Here is a 19,990-nt window from a genome sequence, read left to right as displayed (position 1 = left end):
CTGTGCATGCCTTCCCCTGCTAAAGATATCACACCCAAGATTGTGTACCCACCAGAAATAAAAGGAAATGCTACTTAAGACAGAAATTTTATTAGGTAAAAATAAAGAACAAAATCTTGATACCAGTACCTTCACAAAATTTTTTTTTCAGATTTTTGAGAGAGAGAGAGAGAGAGAGAGAGAGAGCGAGCATGAATGGGTGAGGGGCAGAGAAAGAGGGAGACAGAATCTGAAGCAGAATTCAGGCTCTGAGTCGTCTTTTTTTTTTTTTTTTTTACGAAATAGAGTTTTTTACGAACTAGAATTAAAAAGTTTTTATGAAATAGAGTTAAAAAAAATATGTAACCTCCTTTCAACCTGCCCAATCTAAGCACGGATTAGCTTAGAAACATGGAGTCATTCGCTCTCTGAAAATAAACAAACGTTAAAAAAAAAAAATTCTTTAACATTTATATTTGAGAGACACAGCGTGAGCAGGGGAGGGGCAGAGAGAGGGGGAGTGACAGAAATCAGAAGCGGGCTCCAGGCTCCGAGCTGTCAGCACAGAGCCCGACGTGGGGCTCGAACCCACGAACCGCGAGATTGTGACCTGAGCCGGCCGAAGTTGGATGCTCAACCGACTGAGCCGCCCAGGCACCCCTTAAAAATTTTTTTAAAAAGCAGGCCGGGGTCTAGGCCTCCAGCTGAAGCCCTGAGATGGTCTCATGCAGCTGCCGGGTACGGGTTCCTGGTCACCGAGCTGTTCACGCTCACAGAGCACTCAGTCACAATGGCGCCCCCTTCTAGGTCCTGGGGACGTCGCAGTGACTTGGACCCGGTGCAGGCCATGGCAGAAACAGTCAAACCCTCCTGGCTTCGGCACCCAGAAGGCGGCTGAGGAATGTGAATCAACCCGACACAGTAAGTGGATCCCTCTGCCAAGAGTCCACAACCTGCGGGAATCCCCAGTCCCCGCGGGACGTCCCCACAGGCAGTCTCTGAAGAAGCTCCCGGTCCCTTGCAGGGAAACTCTCGACTGGCACGTAAAACTGACCTCCCTGATGGAAATGTTCCGTAGAAATCAATTCAGAGAACGCACACGACTTCACCTGGGACTCAAACAATTCCTAATAGGATAGACCTGGGCAAGAAGACCACGTCCAGTCCCTCTGAAGTCCTGCTCGAAGGCATAATCCGATGCCAAAACTTCACTTTAGTCGGAGGTCCCCACACGCCTGCCTAAGATACCTTCGGCAACTAAGTTGTTTATAATGTTTTGCAAATACATTTGAAGCCCCAGTTTGTGGAGGGCAGCCAGGAGTTTAAAAGCAGAAGCGTCCCTGCCCAGCTTCTTCCTCCACGTAAAGAGCATCTTATGTCGCTGCTCCATCAAATTGCCTGGATTCTCGCATTCGCAAGAGTCAATGTCCGTCTCGTCCAGACCAACTAACCTCATGAACATCTTCCAGTCGTTTCCCGTACTGCTCTTTACAAACTCGTAATAGATGCTAGTGGTAGCTGCAAGAAACAAAACCAAACAGGAAGACGGTTACGTTTCCGGGATGACCACGTGGCAGCTGCTGTCGCTGGGCCCCGGCGGCCCCACCGTCCCGTTGCCCCGGGGCCGGGCCCCCGGGCCAGCACACCACGCCTAGGACATGGGAGGTCTTGTACGACCTCAGGGGTCTCCCGGGAGGGACCAGGCCCAGGGGCTGGGAGGCGGAGGCTGGGCCACCTCTGCCACGGCTCTTGCCCTGCAGGCGGCCTGCCTGCAGCTCGTTCCTCGAGCCCTTGAGCCCGAGCCCGGGAGGAGCCGAGGGTGGGGGCAAGCAGGAAGCTGTCGGAGAACGCAGTCTGCTGTAGTTCACCTGCCTTCTCCCCCTTGACCCCCAGAGAAAGGCTAGAAGACGGTCGGGACAGGAAGGCCTTCTGGTGTCAGCTGGGGACCATGGTTAGGATCTGAGGCCTGGGGCGACTTTTGTAGCCCGAGTTTCAGACTGTCATGTTTTTAAACCCGTGTGATGGGGGCAATCCTGCAGAACTGTTAGTGGAGGGGATACAAAAGCACCCGACGTGCAGCATGTCTCCTAGCCGGGGGGGGGGGGGGGGGGGGGGGCTACCCATCTAGGAGCGTAGAAAGCATTCCTGCTGCCCGTTCGTGCTTCTTAAACACACGAACGGGTCATAAGATCCAAGCATGATGAACCTCGCAAAACGCATGGTGGGCAAACGCTGTTTCCCCTAATGTCATTAGTGGCTGTGAAAAAGCAGGGGTCGAGCCGACACAAGGTCCCGCAGCTTCATGCAGGCAGGGGTTCCCGGAAACAAGGCGAAGCCCGGTCACTCACCGTAAGTGAGCAATTCAGGTTACGTACCTTCTTTGGAGTTATCCTTGACAAAATATTCCTTTTTGTATCGCTGCGAAGAGAAAGAAATAAAATTGACCCAGGGCAAGAAACCCAGGTCTGAAACGGAAGCACGACGTGGTGGGAGAGAGCAGCAGGGTGGGGGCAGGTGTGGCTCTGCGAACGTGAGGTGGCCTTGAGAGGTGGCCTTGAGGGAGCTCCCGACGGGGGCAGAGAGCTCACGGCCCACTCGTTGTCTCCCGGCCCGTGGTCCCGGGACACGCCATGCCCCGGGCCGAGGGACAGCACAGTGTTGCCGCCGTGGCACGGAGACCCCTGCTCGGGCAGGCAGGTGACAGCTGAACTATGTCACCGGGGGGGGGGGGGGCCCTGTCCCGGCCCAGATACTACTAACAGGGAGGACACTCGTAAATGCAGTTTCCTAGTCGCGGACGATGCCAGTGTGTGCGAGCACCGCACAGGTGTCCGCCCGAGAGGGACCCCCCCCCCCCCAGGCCTCCTGCCGAGACGGACGAGGGTCCTAACTTCTGTACCTGACTCCCCTCGGAACTCTTGGAGAATCTGGAGTCATAGACCGTGTCCCTGAAATGACGCCTAACGGCACTCGACCCAGGAACCCAGGCTCCAAAGCAGAGTTCCTGACCTCCCTGCACCCCCACCACAGCCGCCCAGGGTCCCGTGATCTCCCTGGGACCTTGTCCCGCAGCTCCTTGAGGATTCAGAAACAGACCCTGGTCATGCCCCAAGTGCTGGCTCTGGCCTCCCCCCTCTTCCTGAACAGTCCCCCTCCACTAGTGCCACTCGGCAAGTATCTGCCCAGCTTGTCAAACCCTGTTCGGGTGTCACCAACTCCAGACGGGCCCCCACATCCCTGCAACAGAGGATGGGGACTGCTGCTGTCCTCCGAGGGGGAGCACCCCCGGACGAGGCCCGCCCCTCTCTCCCATGGTCCCGCGACCCGGACGGCACGGCTGGCACACGGGCGGTGCTCGGCCGAGGTCCACCGCGCGGAACGAGACACGCACGCGCTCGGGAGGCCCTGGTGTGCGACACCAACGGGCCGAGCCCCCTCCTTCCTGCCACACCCCAAGCGTGGTACCCGGACAAGGACGCTCTCGGAGCCTCGGCACCCACCTCCGTCCCACAGTCCCTTCGGACAGCAGGTCGGGTCGGGGATTGTTAGGGGCTGACCTGTGCCCCCCCTGCCCCCCCGAAAACACTGAGGCCCAAACCCGTAAACACTGACTGTGTTTGGGACCAGGATCGTTGCCCGCAGTAAGCTTACGACAGGGTTATTGGGGTGGGCCCTATTCCAAGGCGCCCCCTGTCCTCAGCAAAAGGGGCAAGTTGGACGCGGACTCGTACACAGGGAGACGCGGCCCTGAGAGTGCAGGCGGAGGTCGGGGCGATGCCAGTACAAGCCAAGGAGCCCCAAAGGCGGCCAGACACCAGCGGCAGCTGGGGGGAGGCCTGGACCAGACCATCCCTCGCAGCCTCAGCAGGAAGCAGCCCCGCGACGGCCTGTTCTTGGACTGAGACGGCAGGATGTGCTGTTTAAGCCGCCCCAGGGCACTCCTACAAGACGGCTGCGAAAGCTCGCACGTCAGCACTTAACGCGGAGCTCCGCGCACACGAATGCCCGCTACGCACGGGCTGCGTCGTCATCGGGACCCACGCAGACACTTCACTCACCTCCTCTAGACTCTTGAGCGAAGGGGACGCCTGGGTCCCGTCCTGGGGCTCCGGAGCGGCAGGAGCAGAGGCTTCTAACGTCTGCTCCTGGACCACCGGGCTTCCTCCGACCACCAAGGCCTGCAGCTCAGGGCTTTCCTCGGGCTCCCCTGAGGGCCCCGGGTGGGGCCTGGCCTTGGGCATCAAGGCCAGGCTCTCCTCCTCCGCAGGCTGGGTTTCTGTGCCGGGGGCCGGCCTGTCCCGCTCAGGCGCCTCGGGTCGCACCGTCTCAAGCTGCGAACTGCTTCTCGGTGGCTGAGGGACAAAGTCGTTTCTCTTGGTCACAGGAGCTTGCTGCACAGTGCTTCCCAAGCCACTACCCGGGGCGGGGGTGGGGGGGCGCCAGCTGCCTGACGATTATGCGGGAAACGTGCAGTTTCAGAAAACACCGCGTGGGGTGAGCTCCCTGTTCTGCCACCAGCTGCTCGGGAGGGGTCCCGAGACCCCCAACCCAAGCCTGTGGTGGGTGGAAAGCGGCCCCCGCCCCAAAATATAGGCGTACGTCATCTTATTGCACTTTGCAGGTACGATTTTTTTTTTTGAGAGAGCGTGTGTAGGTGGAGGAGGGAGAGGGAGAGGGAGAGGGAGAGAAAGAGAGAGAGAGAACGGACGAACGAATGAATCTCAGGCAGGCTCCACGCTGTCAGCACAGAGCCGATGTGGGGCTCCATCTCATGAACCGTGAGATCGTCACCTGAGCCGAATTCCAGAGTGGGATGCTTAACTGACTGGGCCCCCCAGGCTCCCTGCCAAGTACGATTCTCTACAGATGAAGGTTCGCGGCGACCCTGCCTTGAGCACATCTGTGGGCGCCATCTTCCCGACCCCGCTGGCTGACTTCGTGTCTCTGTGCCACATTCTGGTAATTCTCGCCGTATCTCAACCTGTGTCGTCATTACTGTATCTGGTGACCTGCAATCCGTGAGGACAGCTCACCCGGAGCTCAGAGGGTGGCTGGCACTCACGATAAAATGTTTAAGTGAGGTGTGCACGGTTTGCGTAGATGAGGCCATCACGCACTGAAGAGACTGCAGTATGGGACACGCAGAACTTTCCTACGTGCTGAAGCCTGGCTTTCCCGTGCCACTTGCTACACAGCAGCGGTCTGGAACCGAACCCGCAGCGTCTCCGAGATGCACCTGTGTGCCTACGCTCTAACCCCTGGTGCCCTCGAATGGGACCTGACTGCACGGGGGTGGGAAGACACTGGATTAGCGTGAGCCGTAACCCGGGGCAGAGTGTCCCCAAGAGGAGACCGGCTCTGAGATGCACAGACGGGTGGGGAGCAAGCAGAGAAAGACGGATGCCTCTAAGCGCCCAGCAACCAGGGTTCCCGGCCGCCGCCCTTCCCCCAAAGATGCAGGGAGGGGCCCCCCACCCCCCGAGGGAGTTGGAAAGAGCCAGCCCCGCGGCCGCAGACACGGAAGCAACGAGCTCCGTGATGCGTCGTGACCTGCTTCGGCAGCCCCGGGACCCACACGCAGAACCCCTCTGCCCCTCCGTGCCTCGTTTTCCGCTCTGGTCCCGACCAGCACATTCCGGGGCTCTGTCCGCTCAGGCGCACGCGGATGCCCCCACACAAGGTGCAGCAGACGCAGCCGAGGAAGGGGCTGCCGCCTGCCCGCCCCACCCCCCTGCCCCCGCCCCAGGGCATCTTCTGGGACTCTGCGGCCACCAAGGGCAGCAGCTACCATCAGGCAAACCCCAGGGCAGTACTCACAAAGCCGCCTGGGCCATCCGACCTTCCTGAAGACCAAAAAGAAGAGAAATGACCACGGTTGGCATCAGCGGGGACAATGACTTCCGTGAGGAAAGGAAGCGCCTTGAACTGGCAAGAAAGCACACTTACCCTTCAACAATCTGACGATCGGCTGGTAGGAGACCCGCACACCTGGGAAGGACACAGGAGGTGAGCGCCACCTGGGGGGCTTTGCCAGCACCCGGGAGCCCCCGCCCACCCACCCCAGGAGCCCCCTGCTGACACAGCACCCGCCTCGCCCTGCTTCTTGGCCGACAGCACCCCAGACACGGCATCCCCAGCCGGTGGACCTGAGACCCTGGCCTTAAGACCCGTGTGCCAGGGAGCAGGCGGCAGGGGCCCTGTGCCACAGCCCGGAGCTCAGGAGCGCAAGTGAGAAGATGAGCACGGCCGTGCTTCCAATGGACAAGTCCCCGGGGCGCCTGGGGGGCTCCGTCCGTGAAGCGTCCGACTTGGGCTCAGGTCACGGTCTCCCAGTTCAGGAGTTCGAGCCCCGCGTCGGGCTCTGTGCGGACAGCTGGGAGCCTGGAGCCCGCTTCGGATTCTGTGTCTCCCTCTCTCTCTGCCCCTCCCCCACTCATGCTGTGTCTCTTGCGAAAACAAACACTAATAACAAAAAATTTTTTTTTTAAAGAAGTGAAAAAGTCCCCGTCAGGGACCTCTTAGCCCCAAGTGTCCACTGCTGAGCTCCTGCTGAGCTGGCTTCTCCAGGACTGACTGGCACTAACCTACCTTTCTTTTTATACCAATAAATACCGACGATGACGGCGACGGCAAGAATGACGCTAACGGTCACCCACGGCACGAGGAACTCAGACCCACGCTTGTTTTCTGGAAGGAGACAAAACAGAGGGTGGTGTAGGAGGGTCAGGCACGCCCTCCTCGTTCAAGTCACGTGCTACAGAAAGTCCCCGAGCCCTCTCCCACGGATCACCATCTCGAATGTCCCCAGTGGGAGACAGGAGAGGCTCGCGCTTCCTGTGTCACGGACGAGGACCCCAGGCTCGGGGGACGTGGGGCCCCACGCAGGGGGCTGGAAGCAGCAGGAGGCGTACAGGGCCAGGAGAGCGGCTAGGGGTTCTGGTACCCAGGCCGGGGCTCCGGTGTGAGCGGTCACAGCCGGCAGCAGGAGGCAGGGGACGGCCAGTCCTGACTGGAGCAAGGCCCACCCACGGTGGCCCGAGGGACAGGGCAGGTCCACCCTGGGGAGACATCTAGTAGGACCACTTGGGTGTCCCGGTGTCACCCTGGTGAGATAGATCACAGCACCGACAGCACTCATGGACACAAAGACACGGTGGGGGGCGGGGGGGGGGGGGGCAGGGCACACCCATCTGAACCCTGGACCCTCAGCCACCCGGACGTCATTGGCGTCAGCAGCCGGTGCTGGGAAGGATAGACAGTGGGGCACAACTTCCGCATGGTGCTGCTGTTTGACTCCGAGATGTTCCTTATTTTCAGATGAGGCCCTTCCCAATTTTTCCCAGTGTTAAAATATCCTCTCAAAGCGCACGTTACGTGAATCAAAATTTTCTGTGGAAATCAACAAGCCGATTCCGCAGTGTGAACTGACACACCAAAGACCGTGCGGAGGAAGGACTGGGGGCCCTGGGCCTCTGCCGGCAAGGCCTGCAGGTGGGTGTGGCCCCAAACCCAACAGGAGCAACTGTCTTCACCACCCAGCGACCCCGAGGGCAGGTGGGAGGGACTGTCTTTTCCAAACAGGGTCCTGGGTCATTCGTGGGTGCGTGTGGGAAAACACATCGAAGCCTGACCCCCTTACCCCACAGCATGCGGAACACCGATCCCAGGCTCATCACAGGACACAATCAGAACGGGAAAAGCGTACGGCTTCTGGCGGGTCCCGTGAGGATCTCGAGGTGAGCAGAGATCTCTCACACGGGGCACAATAAAGGGACCTCGTTCAACGAAGAGCCCGTCCCTCGGGAGACCCCTCAGCATGAATAAAAAGGAATCCTTGGGGCGCCTGGGTGGCGCAGTCGGTTAAGCGTCCGACTTCAGCCAGGTCACGATCTCGCGGTCCGTGAGTTCGAGCCCCGCGTCGGGCTCTGGGCTGATGGCTCAGAGCCTGGAGCCTGTTTCCGATTCTGTGTCTCCCTCTCTCTCTGCCCCTCCCCCGTTCATGCTCTGTCTCTCTCTCTGTCCCAAAAATAAATAAACGTTGAAAAAAAAAAAAAAATTTAAAAAAAAAAAAAAAAAAAAAAAGGAATCCTACCCTAACTTTGTAATTACCAACATTTATAAACACAGTTGAGCCTTGAACATGGATTTCAACCGCGAGGGTCCGCTTACGTGTGGATCGTTTCTATAAACAGCAGGGCGCCGTAAACGTATTTTCCCTTCATTTACTTAACACCCTCGGGGCGCCTGGGTGGCGCAGTCGGCTAAGCGTCCGACTTCAGCCAGGTCACGATCTCGCGGTCCGTGAGTTCGAGCCCCGCGTCAGGCTCTGGGCTGATGGCTCGGAGCCTGGAGCCTGTTTCCGATTCTGTGTCTCCCTCTCTCTCTGCCCCTCCCCCGTTCATGCTCTGTCTCTCTCTGTCCCAAAAATAAATAAACGTTGAAAAAAAAAAATTAAAAAAAAACACCCTTTTCTCCCCTCCAGTTTATTTTATTAAAAACACAGCACACGGTATAGACAAAACACACAAAACAGGGGTCAATTGACCCTTCGCGTCACTGCTAAGGCTCCCAGTCAACAGTACGCTATTCGTAGTTAGGCTGTTGGGGGGGGATCAAAAGTTCTATGTGGATCTGACCGCATGGGGCATCGGCGCCCCTCACCCCATGCTGTTCGGGGGTCAGCTACGATAATCGAAAGTAAGAAACAAACCTGCCTGCGACTCAGTACGAAGCAGGCATGTCTCGCACAGGCCCTTAACACAAGAAAGCGCAAGGCGGGGGGAAGGCACAGCTTGTCGCCAAGGATGCTGTTTACTCAAGACGGAGGTCTATGAACGGTGGCCCACGGGAACCCGGCCCACGACAAGTCCGCTTTTCTGCCAAGTACGCTTTTAATGGCACCCAGCCGGGCCCATCTGTTTACTTACCGTCTCTGGCTTTTGCTTCAGGGGCAGGGAGGGTTGAGGAGTGACAAGAGACCGCAGGGCCTGCAAAACCTACGCTTTTTACCTTTATGGGAAACGTCTGCTGACCTGGATTCAAGAGATGACCTCAGGGGGCACCTGGGGTCTCAGTCGATTAAGCGGCCGACTTCGGCTCGGGTCATGATCTCACGGTTCGTGGGTTCGAGCCCCACGCCGGGTTCTGTGCTGACAGCTCGGAGCCTGGAGCCTGCTTCGCATTCTGTGTCTCCCTCTCTCTCTCTGACCCTCTCCCGCTCACGCTCTGTGTCTCTATCTCAAATATTAAACATTAAAAAAAAAAGAGAGAGATGAGCTCAGTCCTTACCTGGACGCCCTCGATCAGTTTCTGTGGCACAAACCGTGTTGCTGGTAGCATTGCAAGGTGACAGGACAACGCCAGGACACCTGAAGGGTGAAAAAACCCGGAGCGTTACTTCTCCCTGCCTGGGCGCGGCACGCAACGTCCTTCCCACCACCCACAGCTCCCACGACAGCCCGCCAACCTTCAGGCAAACACTGCCTGGCATCTCCCGGGCTCTCTCATGGAGAGTAAAAGCGTCCTATGCTCTGTGCCACACCGGGGAAGAGCCTCCCTCTCTGTTCCTGGACAGAGCTGTGTGTGGCTAGGAGGTCTGGCCCTACTGCAGCTGGAGCCCCATGCCCATCGAGAGAGAAGTTAGGCCAAAGAGGAAGCACGTGGAGAAGGGGACAAGCAAGCAAGCCCAGAGAAGCCAGAGCCTAGATCACACCAGACCTGAAAGCAGTCCTTACTTTGGACTCGCCAGGCGCAGGAACCTGAGTCGTACCAGTTCACAATGTGCCTCAGAAACCAGAGCTGTTTTAAGTGGCTTTGCCACCGTACAGGTCTCCCCACAAGGCCCTCCCCAAACCCGCGCCCACCCAGAACCCCAGGAGTTGACCTTATTTGGACACAGGGTCTCTGCAGACAGAAGCACCTCACAGTGAGGCCGTGCCAGACTACGGTGGGCCTAAATCAAGGACTGGTGTCCTTGGAGGAGGGAACTCGGACTGGGACAGAGAGAGGCCGTGTGCAGACATCGAGACACACACGCAAGAAGAGGTGACCTCGCAGAGACAGAAGCAGACGGAAGGTAAGCGAAGGAGCATCACGGGGCGCCCACAGCGTCAGAGGCTGGAAGAGGCGAGGCAGGGTCCTCCCCTAGAGCCTGCGGAGGGAGCACGGCCCTGCTCACACCTGGATTTCAGGCGCCTGGTGTCCAGAGCTGGGAGAGAACACACTTCTGTTGGTTTTCTCGAAGCTGCCCAGCTGTGGCGCTTTGTTACCGCAGCCACAGGACCCCCACGGGGACAGCGGCCGTCCCACACTGCCGCAGGGCACGGTCCTACCGTTCTGCCTGGACTGCTCTTCCCCCAGAACCCTCTATGGCTCCCTACCCTCCTTGCCGGGCCTCTGCTTGAGAGCCTGGTCCCCTCCCACGCCCTCTACCCCCCCCCCCCCCCCACGGAGTCCTCACTGCCTGTGTGTTTGGACTGTCTCCACCACCACTGGGAGCCTGGGGTCTGTACTACTGGGAGGACAGGAGGGGCCCACGCCTGTGCCCCCAGGACCTTTTACACCGCAGGCAGTTTTCCACGCAGTCCACAGAGTTGCAGTAGAAGCTCCCCTTTTTGCACTGACACTGCCGGTCGCTGGTGGGGGAGCACTTGGCCACCACCTCCTGATCTCCTGGTGGGAGAGGGTCACGGGTCAGCAGGGGCGGACAGGAAAGTCCCTGCCCACACTGGGCCACGCCCAGAACCTTGGTCAAGGACGCCGAACCGTCCTCTACGCAGGGGCGCAGAGGAGCTAACAGCAAGCCCTCACCCCTGCAGCCTGGGCCGAGGGGCCGGGGCCAGCTCCTCAGAGAGAGCCCGTAGCACCCTTCACCTCGTCCACCCCACAAAAGCACACCGCCACCACGTGTCCCACACGAGCAAAACCTCGGGGAGAGAAGGGCATAGACAGAGGGCCCCCTCCGCCGGCCAGCGAGGACCGCAGCGGCCACGCTGACGACCACCCTTCCAGAGCCTTCCGCCGCGCTGGATGTCAAAGAACCGTACTCGAGATACAGATGAAGATAAAACACGACCACACTCGCAGCTCGACGCCACGTCCAGACCCACACCCGGGGCCGGTCCCTCCACGGCATCACTCCGCTCTCACGCTTCCAAAACCCAGACGGGTTTGGCAAGACGCGACGCAGGCGGGATCCCGCCGCGCACGCGCCGGGCCGGCTTCCGCCCACGCGCACCCGCTTCTCGGTCAGCGGACGCTTGGGTTGCTTCTGGCTTTACGCGACTGCGAACCCCTCCCCGCGTCCCAGCACACGCGGGCAAGAGCCCGTCCAGGTCTGGATCGGGACGCGGGGCGGGCGGGCAGCCCCAACCGTGTGCGGACCCTGCTTCTCCCGTGGGGACGGAGCGCTCGCTCTTCTCGGTCCCCGCAAATTCCGGGCATCCACAGCGACGCTCCGTCCGTCCCTCCACGCCGGCGCTCCGTGCCCATCTCCTTCACCACGTCAGTCGGCCGGTCGGTCGGTCTCCACTTGAAGCGTTTTTCCAAACCGTACGACTGATGTGCTCCAGGTGTGAATTACGCGTGGGCTGTGTCATGAACAGGTTCTACCCCTTCGCGGCTTAACTTTCGTGCCTCGCGACAGAACGGGAGCTGGGTCGTTCGACTGCCGCCACACGTACCCACCTCGACGTTACGGTGTAGGGTTTTCAGAAATCCCGTAAAATGTTCTGTCGCTGCCTGGAAGTCCTGAACACTCGTCACGTCTTCCTCTCAAAACAGTCCTTTCACCTGTGGACTGTGACGCGGGAGGAACCACTCCTGGGGGCGGTGGAAGCTCCCCGTCCTGCACCAAAGGACAGCACACGGCCCAGGCCAGCGTCGTTTGCGATTCCGCCCTTCCTCCCGTGGACGGGTCGGTCGTGGTGCCACAGGCCACTTTCCACATCCGTGGGGCCGTCTTCCCCTTTGTGCAAATCACGCTGTCTCCGTCGCCTCGAAATATGACCACGCGGGAGAGCCCGCTGCGCTCTGTCCTCTTCCTGAGGGTTTCGGCAATTGTCCGCTCATCGAGTTCCATGAAAACCCTTGTGAGGGTTTTTTTTTTGTTTTGTTTTGTTTTGTTTAAATAAAAAACTGTATATTTAAAATATACAGCACGCGTGAGGAGTTGCTACGTGCTGTTGGGAGTTTCACTGCGAACACACCAAATCTCAGAACCGTTTCACAGAGAACCGACGAGTCTTTAAAACGTGGAGTCCTCCCATGGTCTTGTATTTCTCTGTATGTTTAGATTTTCCAAACTGTTGTTTGTTCACGTAAACGTTTTATACGTCCTTTGCTAGATTTATCTCAAAGAATCTTATTTTCTTTGTCTTTGCTGATGCAAATGGTTATCTTTTAAAAAAATTACAACTTTTAAAATAATCCGTTGCTGATATGTTGAAATTCAAAGTTTTGTAGATAGTTCTCGTATACAGCACCTCTAAAATCCTGCTGCCCTGTGGATGGAGATTCCTTAACCCCCCCCCCCCACACACACACACACACACACCCCGTCCTGATAAAAATACGTGTTCACCTGCAGTAACTCCCTCGGGGCGAGGCCCACGGGCCGAGTTCAAAGGCCAAGACCCCACTGTGCCCACTTACCCTCCCGACACTGGATGCACCTCTGGCAGGTGGGCTCGCCATTAGGGAAGGCGAGAAAGGTGCCCGGCTCACAGACGCGGCACTCGCCTGCGGTATGGTTCACCCTGCACGGCTTGAAGACATACTGGCCTGTGTGAAAGGGAGGTCGTGGAGGTGAGGAGGGGGTTCGCAGCAGACCCAACCCAGCCCCCGAGGCCCCCCCTCGAGGAGGACCAGCCCTCACCAACCACACCTCCTCGGAGCGTTCTGAATGGACACTTGGCCACCTGCGTCCGAGAAGCCGGGGACCCGGCGCCCCTCGGCTTTCGCTGGTGACTCCCGGCCCACGTGAGCGGAGGGCTTCGACCACACACGCTGGAGGTGGCCCGAGAGCCTGACAACGCCCGTGTGCCTGCCCCTAGCGCCCCGGGGACCCCGGGCTGATTTACAGGGAGCACTGGCGGTCTAGAGACCGAGGGCTCTGACCAGTCCCAGAGGAGCCCCCCTGGTCTAGCGCTTGCCTCGTGCAAAGGCCGTAGTGGAGTCAAATCACACCTCCCTGGGAGGAGGGGGCCTCAGCCCTCACTGTGCCACCAGGCTGAGTTCCCCAGGTTTCCAGCTGGGCCAGCCGTGTCCCACCTGTTCCCAGATGAGCCGCGCGCGTGTGTGGGGACATGCGCACGCAGCTGTGGACGCACAGGTGTGTGTGGGATGTACAGGTGTGAATGGCCCAGGTGTGGATGTTTGGTCCCTGAAACAGGAGCCCTGCAACGGCCGAGGGTCCCACAGCAAAGGAGGCACAAGTGGGGCGGGGGGGGGGGTTACAGATGGAGACGGTGGACGCGTGTGGAGGCCCCCGCAAAGACACCGTGAACGACAATGCGTGCACATCTGTCTGTGTGGGCGGGGCGCAGGCGCGGGTGGGGGCAGCGGGCTGACCGGGTTCCCCACAAAGGAGGCCCGGCTGCCGTGGCGGTGACTGGGCAAGAGGTGAGGTGGGCCGGGCGAGGACACAGCAGGCACTCGGAGCCTGAGGCCCGCCGTCTGCTTTATGGGGCTAATTGAGAGCATCCTCACGAGGGTGACTAAGGCTCCACGGACGTGTCGTGCGTGAGGACGGTGCTGGCCCAGCCCTGTTAGGACTTCCCTTCCTCAGGTGTCCACAGTCACCCCGACAGGAGTGTCCAGCCTGGGGACGCACCCCCACCTCTGCCTCCAGCGGCCCCGGCCCCACCCACCAAAACAAGCCCACAACCCGGTTCACGAGTCCCCGGGGCGTGGATGGGGCGGGTGGGCGGCTGCCCAGGAGAGGTCCGCCCATGCCAGCCAGTGGGGATCCCCCCACCCCGGGCAGCCCCACAAGGCCCCGGAAGGTTCTCTGGGACTCACCAGCGGGGCAGAGCCGGCAGCAGAGGTTGCTGTCCTCCGGCTGGTACTCGGTCACGTCACACGGGGCCACGCCGAGCACCAGGTCCACCTCCAATCAGAAAGGGGAGACAGGTGTCATCAAGAGGGGCCATCTGTAGATGGGGCCCATGCATCCTCTGCCCAGACACACGCGTGCAGAGAAGCACACGGCCACCTCCTGGGGGCGGGCTTCGCTGGGGGCGCACGAGCTGGGACCTTCCCTCGGATCTGTGAATTCTGTATTTGCACACTTGCCTCTCGGTGACGTTCCCCGTAACCCGCAAGCTGCCACTCACAGCACGTCCTCAGACACGCAGACTCCCGTGCTGGACCGTGCTGATGTCACCCCACTGTCCCTCGGTGAGTCAGTCTGCCGTCTCCCTTCCCCGTCTGCGTCCCACCGGCTGTGCTGCGTCCTTCCACAGGCAGAGCTCTTAAAAACCCCACCTCGCCAGGCTTCGCCCTTCTGACCCAACCCGATCGCTCGGAGAGGACGTTAGCCTGTGTGCACGTGTCAGACCAGCACCGTAATCGCGTTCGCTTTCTGCATCTCTGCCGTGTGTTTAAGATCCCACCTTTGCGCCCATTTTTTCGTCGCCTGTCTTCCCCGGCCTTTGCTTCCCCGATTCCCCGTCTCCACACCCCTTCTTTCCTTCCCCGCGCCGGGAAACGGATTAGATTCTACTTCTTGTATTTACAAGGAGTAACAAGACACCACTTAGCCAGGCGTCAGGAAGAAAGCTCATCGTGCACACACCACGGTGCCCACGATCTCGGCCAACAGCCCATCAAGGCAGGCTTGCGACCGTGAACAGAAGCGCATGGGAAAGCACGGTATCCACACAGTTGCACAGCCGTGCAGCTCCAGAAGAGAAAATGCTAACTTGACCTGCACGGTCACCGAAGTCAGCATCGCCGTGAGGGGACACGTTGATGTCACGACTGGAAGAGACACCCCAGCCACTTCTGTGCCGTTTCTGCCCAAAATGCCAAGCTGGAATCCGTTCACGACAAGCCGCCCACACTGACCCAACCCGACCCGAGAAATGTTCTGCGGGACGAGGGGTCAACACTCCTCTGCGGCGTTACGGTCACAGAAGACACAAAGGACGGAGGAGTCTGCTCCGGGACATCCGCGGGACGGCAGACACAGGCAAAGGCACTGCCTCGGCCCTCGCCCCCACTGTGATCGGGGCGCACACGTCACCCCCCGGGGGGCCTGGGCGGCAAGCGCAGAAGCCAGTGCTATTTTATTTTCTTTCCATTCTTTTCTGAGCCTTTCGTTTTTGTTTTTAATGGGCTAACACATGCACCACCCCTAAGAGTGACCGTTTGTTAAGTGTCCGGGACGCCTGTTCACATTGTCGTACAACCATGCGGACTACTCTTCTAACCCCAAAAGTCCCAAGTTATTTCAAAAGGAAACCTGAAAAATTAAAAACTTTTTTAAAAAGAAAGGAAAAAAAAAAAAACAACAACTCACGACAAGAGCAAAGCAGCTTTCCTTTCTGCAACACCCTGGTCACGAACATAATGGAGGCTGTTTCCTCTCTGGCTGGGGCTCCCAGTTCTTCCGGCACCGGGTCCCTCCCCTTCCCCATGGCAAACAACACTAAAGGAAGTTGTGTCCCCCCCCCCACACCCCCATCAAGGCCCCCAGCCTCCGCTGCCATCTGCCCACCATCTGGCACTCAGGGTGCTCTGCCCCGGAGCATACCGGACGGAGAGGGGGTGGTTTCAGCTGGACCGGTGGTGGCGCTCTGGGGGCCCCCGGTACATGCCATGACCTCGGGGGCCGGGACACGGCGGGGGGGGGGGGGGCGGAATGTCGGCTTCCCCTCCCCCCCCCCCCCCCCCCCCGCACCATTCAGCCATCAACGTAAACACTGCATGATGCAATATTTTAAGACATGAAATCAGCGAAGAGCTTGCCAGCTTTTGTGAATCAAGTTTTTACTGGAACCCGGGTTGGAACCCTAGGATGTGAAGCACGTGGGCAGGCTCAGGCCAAGTGCAGGGTCCCAGTCTTTGTTTTCATCTCAGGATGTTTTTGCATAGATTTTCACTCTTCAGAAAAAATCACATCAAAACATTCTTCACCCCGTTTCCTAAGGTGTGTCGGTGCCTTCATATATTGGACACCAGACCCAAGTGCCTGACTCAACTCCTCCGGCACCTGCCTCGCAGATGACGACAGTTCCCAATCCTCCCTCTTCATGGCCCACACCCCCATGGCGCTCCCCCCAGCCAGGGGTCCCCCTCCCGGCTCCAGCAGCCCTCCCTCTCTGCCCTCCCTCAGGCTCCAAGTCCCCTCAGGCCCCTTCACTTCTGTGCCAGGAAATCCCTAAAGAATTTCCTGCTAGTCACGCAAAGCCACGTGGGAACCACGACCGACCGGCGTTTGCGAACCCCCAAGGCACCGAGTGGACAAACCCCGAAAAGCCCGCAGGCAGCTAAGGATTTAAGTTAACAAGAACGTAACACCCGTCTGACGTGAGCGTCTTCTTCCCTCGGACCCCAGCCTCACAGAATGGAAGGTTCTGGGAGGGGCTGCGGAAGACTCCAGAACCACCCAGGCCCCAGCCTGCGGCCTGCTGTGAAAAGGCACTGGAAGGGGCTTGAGAACCCTGAGTCCAGTGGCTGTGATGCAGCCACGTGGAGGAGGAGAGAGGCCTTTCCGCTGCACCCCTGAAGGCAGGCTGGCGAGCTCATTCCAGAAGGTGCACGTGCAAAAGCGGATAGTGTATAGGACAAGAAAGCGGTGGAGGAAAGTACCCTGAGAAAACACTAACCAACACGTGGTGATGCAAGGCCAAGTTCACTGGAATAAAAGGCCCTCTGCTTTTGCACAGGGAAGGAAACCATCAACAAAATGAGCGGCAATCTACCGAACGGGGGAGATCCTTGCACACGATGCGTCTGATAAGGGGGTGATCCGAAAGACAGAACAGCTACAACTCCGTAACAAAAAGACAAATGCAAATGGGGGGCAGACTCGAGTAGACATTCCTCCAACGGAGACACACAGAGGGCCAGCACGCGCATGAAAAGATGCTCAACGCATGAAAAGATGCTCAACGCATGAAAAGATGCTCAACGTCACTCCTCGTCCGGGAAAAACATCCTGGCACACGTCAGAATGGCTAAGATCAAAATGACAAGAAGTAACAAATGTCGGTGAGGATGCGGAGAAAAGGGAGGCCTTGCGCGCTGTTGGTGGGAACGCAGATTAGGGCAGCTACCCTGCACAACAGTACGGAGGGTCCTCAAAAACGAAAAGGACAACTACCGTATACAATCCAGAGATCGTTTTTGGGGATGCACCTGAACGGAATGTTGGAAAGACACGTGCACCCCCACGTTCACCAAAGCCTGATTCACAACAGCCGAGAGGTGGAAACAACTAAGTGTCCATCAACAGGTGGATGAAGATGTGGTGTGTACACGTGGGGAGACAGACACACACACACACACACACACACACACACACACACACACACAGTGGAATATTACTGATCCGTGAAAAGGAAGGAAATCCTGCCATTTGCAACAACGTGGATGGACCCAGAGTGTATTATGCTAAGGGAAGTAAGTCAAACAAATTCCTTCAGATTTCGCTCAGATGTGGAAATCTAAGAAATAAACGAACACCATGCAAACAGACTCATCCATACAGGGAACTGGTGGCCGCCAGAGGGGAGGGGGATGGGCAAAATTGGTGAAAGGAATCAGGAGACACAAACGTCCAGTTGTAAGTCACAGGGATGAAAAGCCCAGCCTAGGACGGAAGGTGCAGCACGGGGACCAGACACGGTCATGACCGTCGCGCAACACGTATAAATGCATTAAGTGCTGACCCGCTGCGTTACACCTGAAACTAACATAATGCCGTAGCTCAACTACTATTGTGGAAAGAAAAATTCACAATTAAAAAAAGAAAGAAAAAAAGAAAAGGCTCTCTGGATAAAGCTTTTCAGCCGTTAAACATGGTCTGAAGGCATCGCCATACAGACTTTGTTCCTGGCACAAACGCCCCCAAGTGAAGAAGCTGCTGGCAACCAGCGGGCAGGGCCTACGACAGAGAGACAACGCAGGCCAGTGGGCCCCCGCGGTCCTCATTCTGAATGCTCCGAACAGAGCCTGGGCACAGAGGCTGCCCCAGGGCGGAGGGCCTTCAGAGGTCTTAGGCATGAATGCCCACAGGGCAGAAAACACCAGACTGACCTCGGGAATTTCACCAACGCCCCAAGCTGGCACACTGGCCATTATTTAATAAGAGTACTAAAATCAGAAAAGCCATCCTTTCTGGGGCAGAAACACAGCGACGCTGTAGCCAAACTGGCTTCAGGGAAGGCACTAGGTGCGGAGAGCCTGAGGCCTGCCTCCCTGGGCCCTGAACGGCTCGACGGGAGCGGAGCCGCGGCGCCAAACTTTGAGAACGCTGGGGGGGCGAGGACCCCTAGCGGCCACACGTCGGAACTGCGCACCCCGATGGGCCTCTAACCTCGGCAGAAAAATCAGAGTCTCCGCCGCCTGCGGTTTGCAAACCTAACCGTTTCTTGTAACGCTTGAAACGGGCTGTGCACCAAACCATTCCTGTGCGAATGCTAGGCCGCAGAAAATACGGCCAAGGCGATGCACCGAATTAAAGGCCGGAATCACTGAAGAAAATTCGAGAATCCCCCCCCCCTTGCCCCCCGCCGCCGTTTCCACATCCGTGCGCGCTCCTCCAGCTGCTCGCCGATCGCCCGGCACATCGGACGGCGGCCCCAAACTCGCAGTGTCCCTCTCCAACGCCTGGCTGCCACCGGGGTGCGGCACCGCGGGCCAGGGCGCACGCTCGGCCACACAGCTAAGCACGCCCGCCGCGGCCCGCACCAGAACCCAGCCGCCGGGAATTCCCGGATTCCGCCACCTTCCGAAGGAAGACACACCGGTCTTCCCGCACCTCTCCGCGCGCCGCGCCGCCCCCCCCCCCCCGGTCTGCGTGCCTCCCCCCCGCCCCCCCCCCCGGTCTGCGCGCCTCCCCCCCCGCCCCACCCCCCCCGGCCTGCACTCGCCTCCCCCCCCGCCCCACCCCCCCGGCCTGCACTCGCCTCCCCCCCCCGCCCCGCCCCACCCCCCCGGCCTGCGCGCTACTCCTCGCCTGCCCCCCCACCCCCCTCCATCTGAGCGCTCGCCTCCGCGTCCGCTCCCGAGGATGCCCATGCCCGGGCATGCCCGCGCCTCCGCACTCTTCCCCGACCCTTCCCCGTGCCTCCCCATCCGCGCCGGGGCACGCCCGCGCCTCCGGACCCCTCCCGACCTTTCTCCTCGCCGGGGGCAAGTCAACCGCCCCCCGACGCCTCCCCCGGCTTCTCCCCGACCCCTCCGCCACCGGCTTCTCCCCGCCGCCGGGCCCTACTCACCCAGGCCGCGAGCAGCAGCAGGAGGGCGCACAGCCACGGGACGCTCCGTCCCACCGCCATCCCGGCCGCTCCGCGCTCTGGAACTGAACGGAGCCCGCGGTCCGAAGCCGACTAGAGGCGGTCGGACGACGGAAGGGGCGGGCGGACGTCACCTGACGGGAAGCCCCGCCCCGCCCGCAGGCGTCACGTAGCCGCTTTCCCAGGGGCGAAGGTGGGGGCGGGCTCGGCCGCTTGGCCCTGCGCCCGGACTACCCCGTTCGGTGGCGAGGTGGGCAGTGCCTCGGGTTCCTTTTCCTTATAAAGAAGGCGTCCCTACCGTGGAGAGTGACCAGGGGGCCCCAGGGAGGGACCCAGGCAGCCTTCGCGGGGCCGCCCCACGCGGGCAGGTTCAAACGGTGGAAATCCATTCTCTCCCATCCCGGAAGCCCGAGTCCAAGATCAAGACGCCCAGGGCGGTTTCCCTCCGAGCCTGTGGCGGAGGCCCTGTTCCAGGCCCTCTCCCAGCCGCCAGTGGGTGCGGCAGACCTGGGCGTTCCTCGGCTTCTAGAGGCATCACCCCGGCTGCC

At 59.5% G+C, this 19,990-nt stretch overlaps 1 protein-coding gene across 2 annotated transcripts; it reads right to left on the bottom strand.

Annotated features, from left to right (window-relative positions):
- Window positions 1–258: 258 nt before the first annotated feature.
- On the bottom strand, window positions 259–19,526 carry LOC115525364 (tumor necrosis factor receptor superfamily member 1A-like). Of its 2 annotated transcripts, none has more exons than XM_030332522.2 (11): window positions 19,425–19,526; window positions 13,999–14,086; window positions 12,631–12,759; window positions 10,533–10,650; window positions 9,268–9,347; window positions 6,568–6,666; window positions 5,926–5,967; window positions 5,797–5,822; window positions 4,038–4,331; window positions 2,355–2,397; window positions 259–1,497 (listed from the first exon to the last, which is right to left on the bottom strand). In XM_030332522.2, exons 1-11 carry the CDS (start codon window positions 19,482–19,484, stop codon window positions 1,193–1,195), a joined length of 1,284 nt encoding a protein of 427 aa, XP_030188382.1. In that variant the 5' UTR covers window positions 19,485–19,526; the 3' UTR covers window positions 259–1,192. The 2 variants fall into 2 exon arrangements, with proteins under 2 accessions (XP_030188382.1, XP_030188383.1); XM_030332523.1 differs by having other exon boundaries at window positions 604–1,497; window positions 6,592–6,666.
- Between the last annotated feature and the right edge of the window lie 464 nt (window positions 19,527–19,990).

The sequence above is a fragment of the Lynx canadensis genome, chromosome D1, assembly GCF_007474595.2.
Source record: "Lynx canadensis isolate LIC74 chromosome D1, mLynCan4.pri.v2, whole genome shotgun sequence".
Classification (NCBI taxonomy): Eukaryota; Metazoa; Chordata; class Mammalia; order Carnivora; family Felidae; genus Lynx; species Lynx canadensis.
Note: the sequence above shows the minus strand (reverse complement) of the source record. Positions and strands in the feature narration are given on the sequence as shown.

What these genes read in the sequence shown, in the direction of transcription:
- LOC115525364 (XM_030332522.2), bottom strand. Translation starts at nt 19,484, where the DNA reads ATGGCGGTGGGACGGAGCGTCCCGTGGCTGTGCGCCCTCCTGCTGCTG. An exon ending in AACTGATCGAGGGCGTCCAG is followed by an intron (nt 6,667 to 9,267) that starts GTAAGGACTGAG and finishes GTCTCCTTCCAG; the next exon opens with AAAACAAGCGTGGGTCTGAG. An exon ending in GATCGTCAGATTGTTGAAGG is followed by an intron (nt 5,823 to 5,925) that starts GTAAGTGTGCTT and finishes TTTGGTCTTCAG; the next exon opens with GAAGGTCGGATGGCCCAGGC.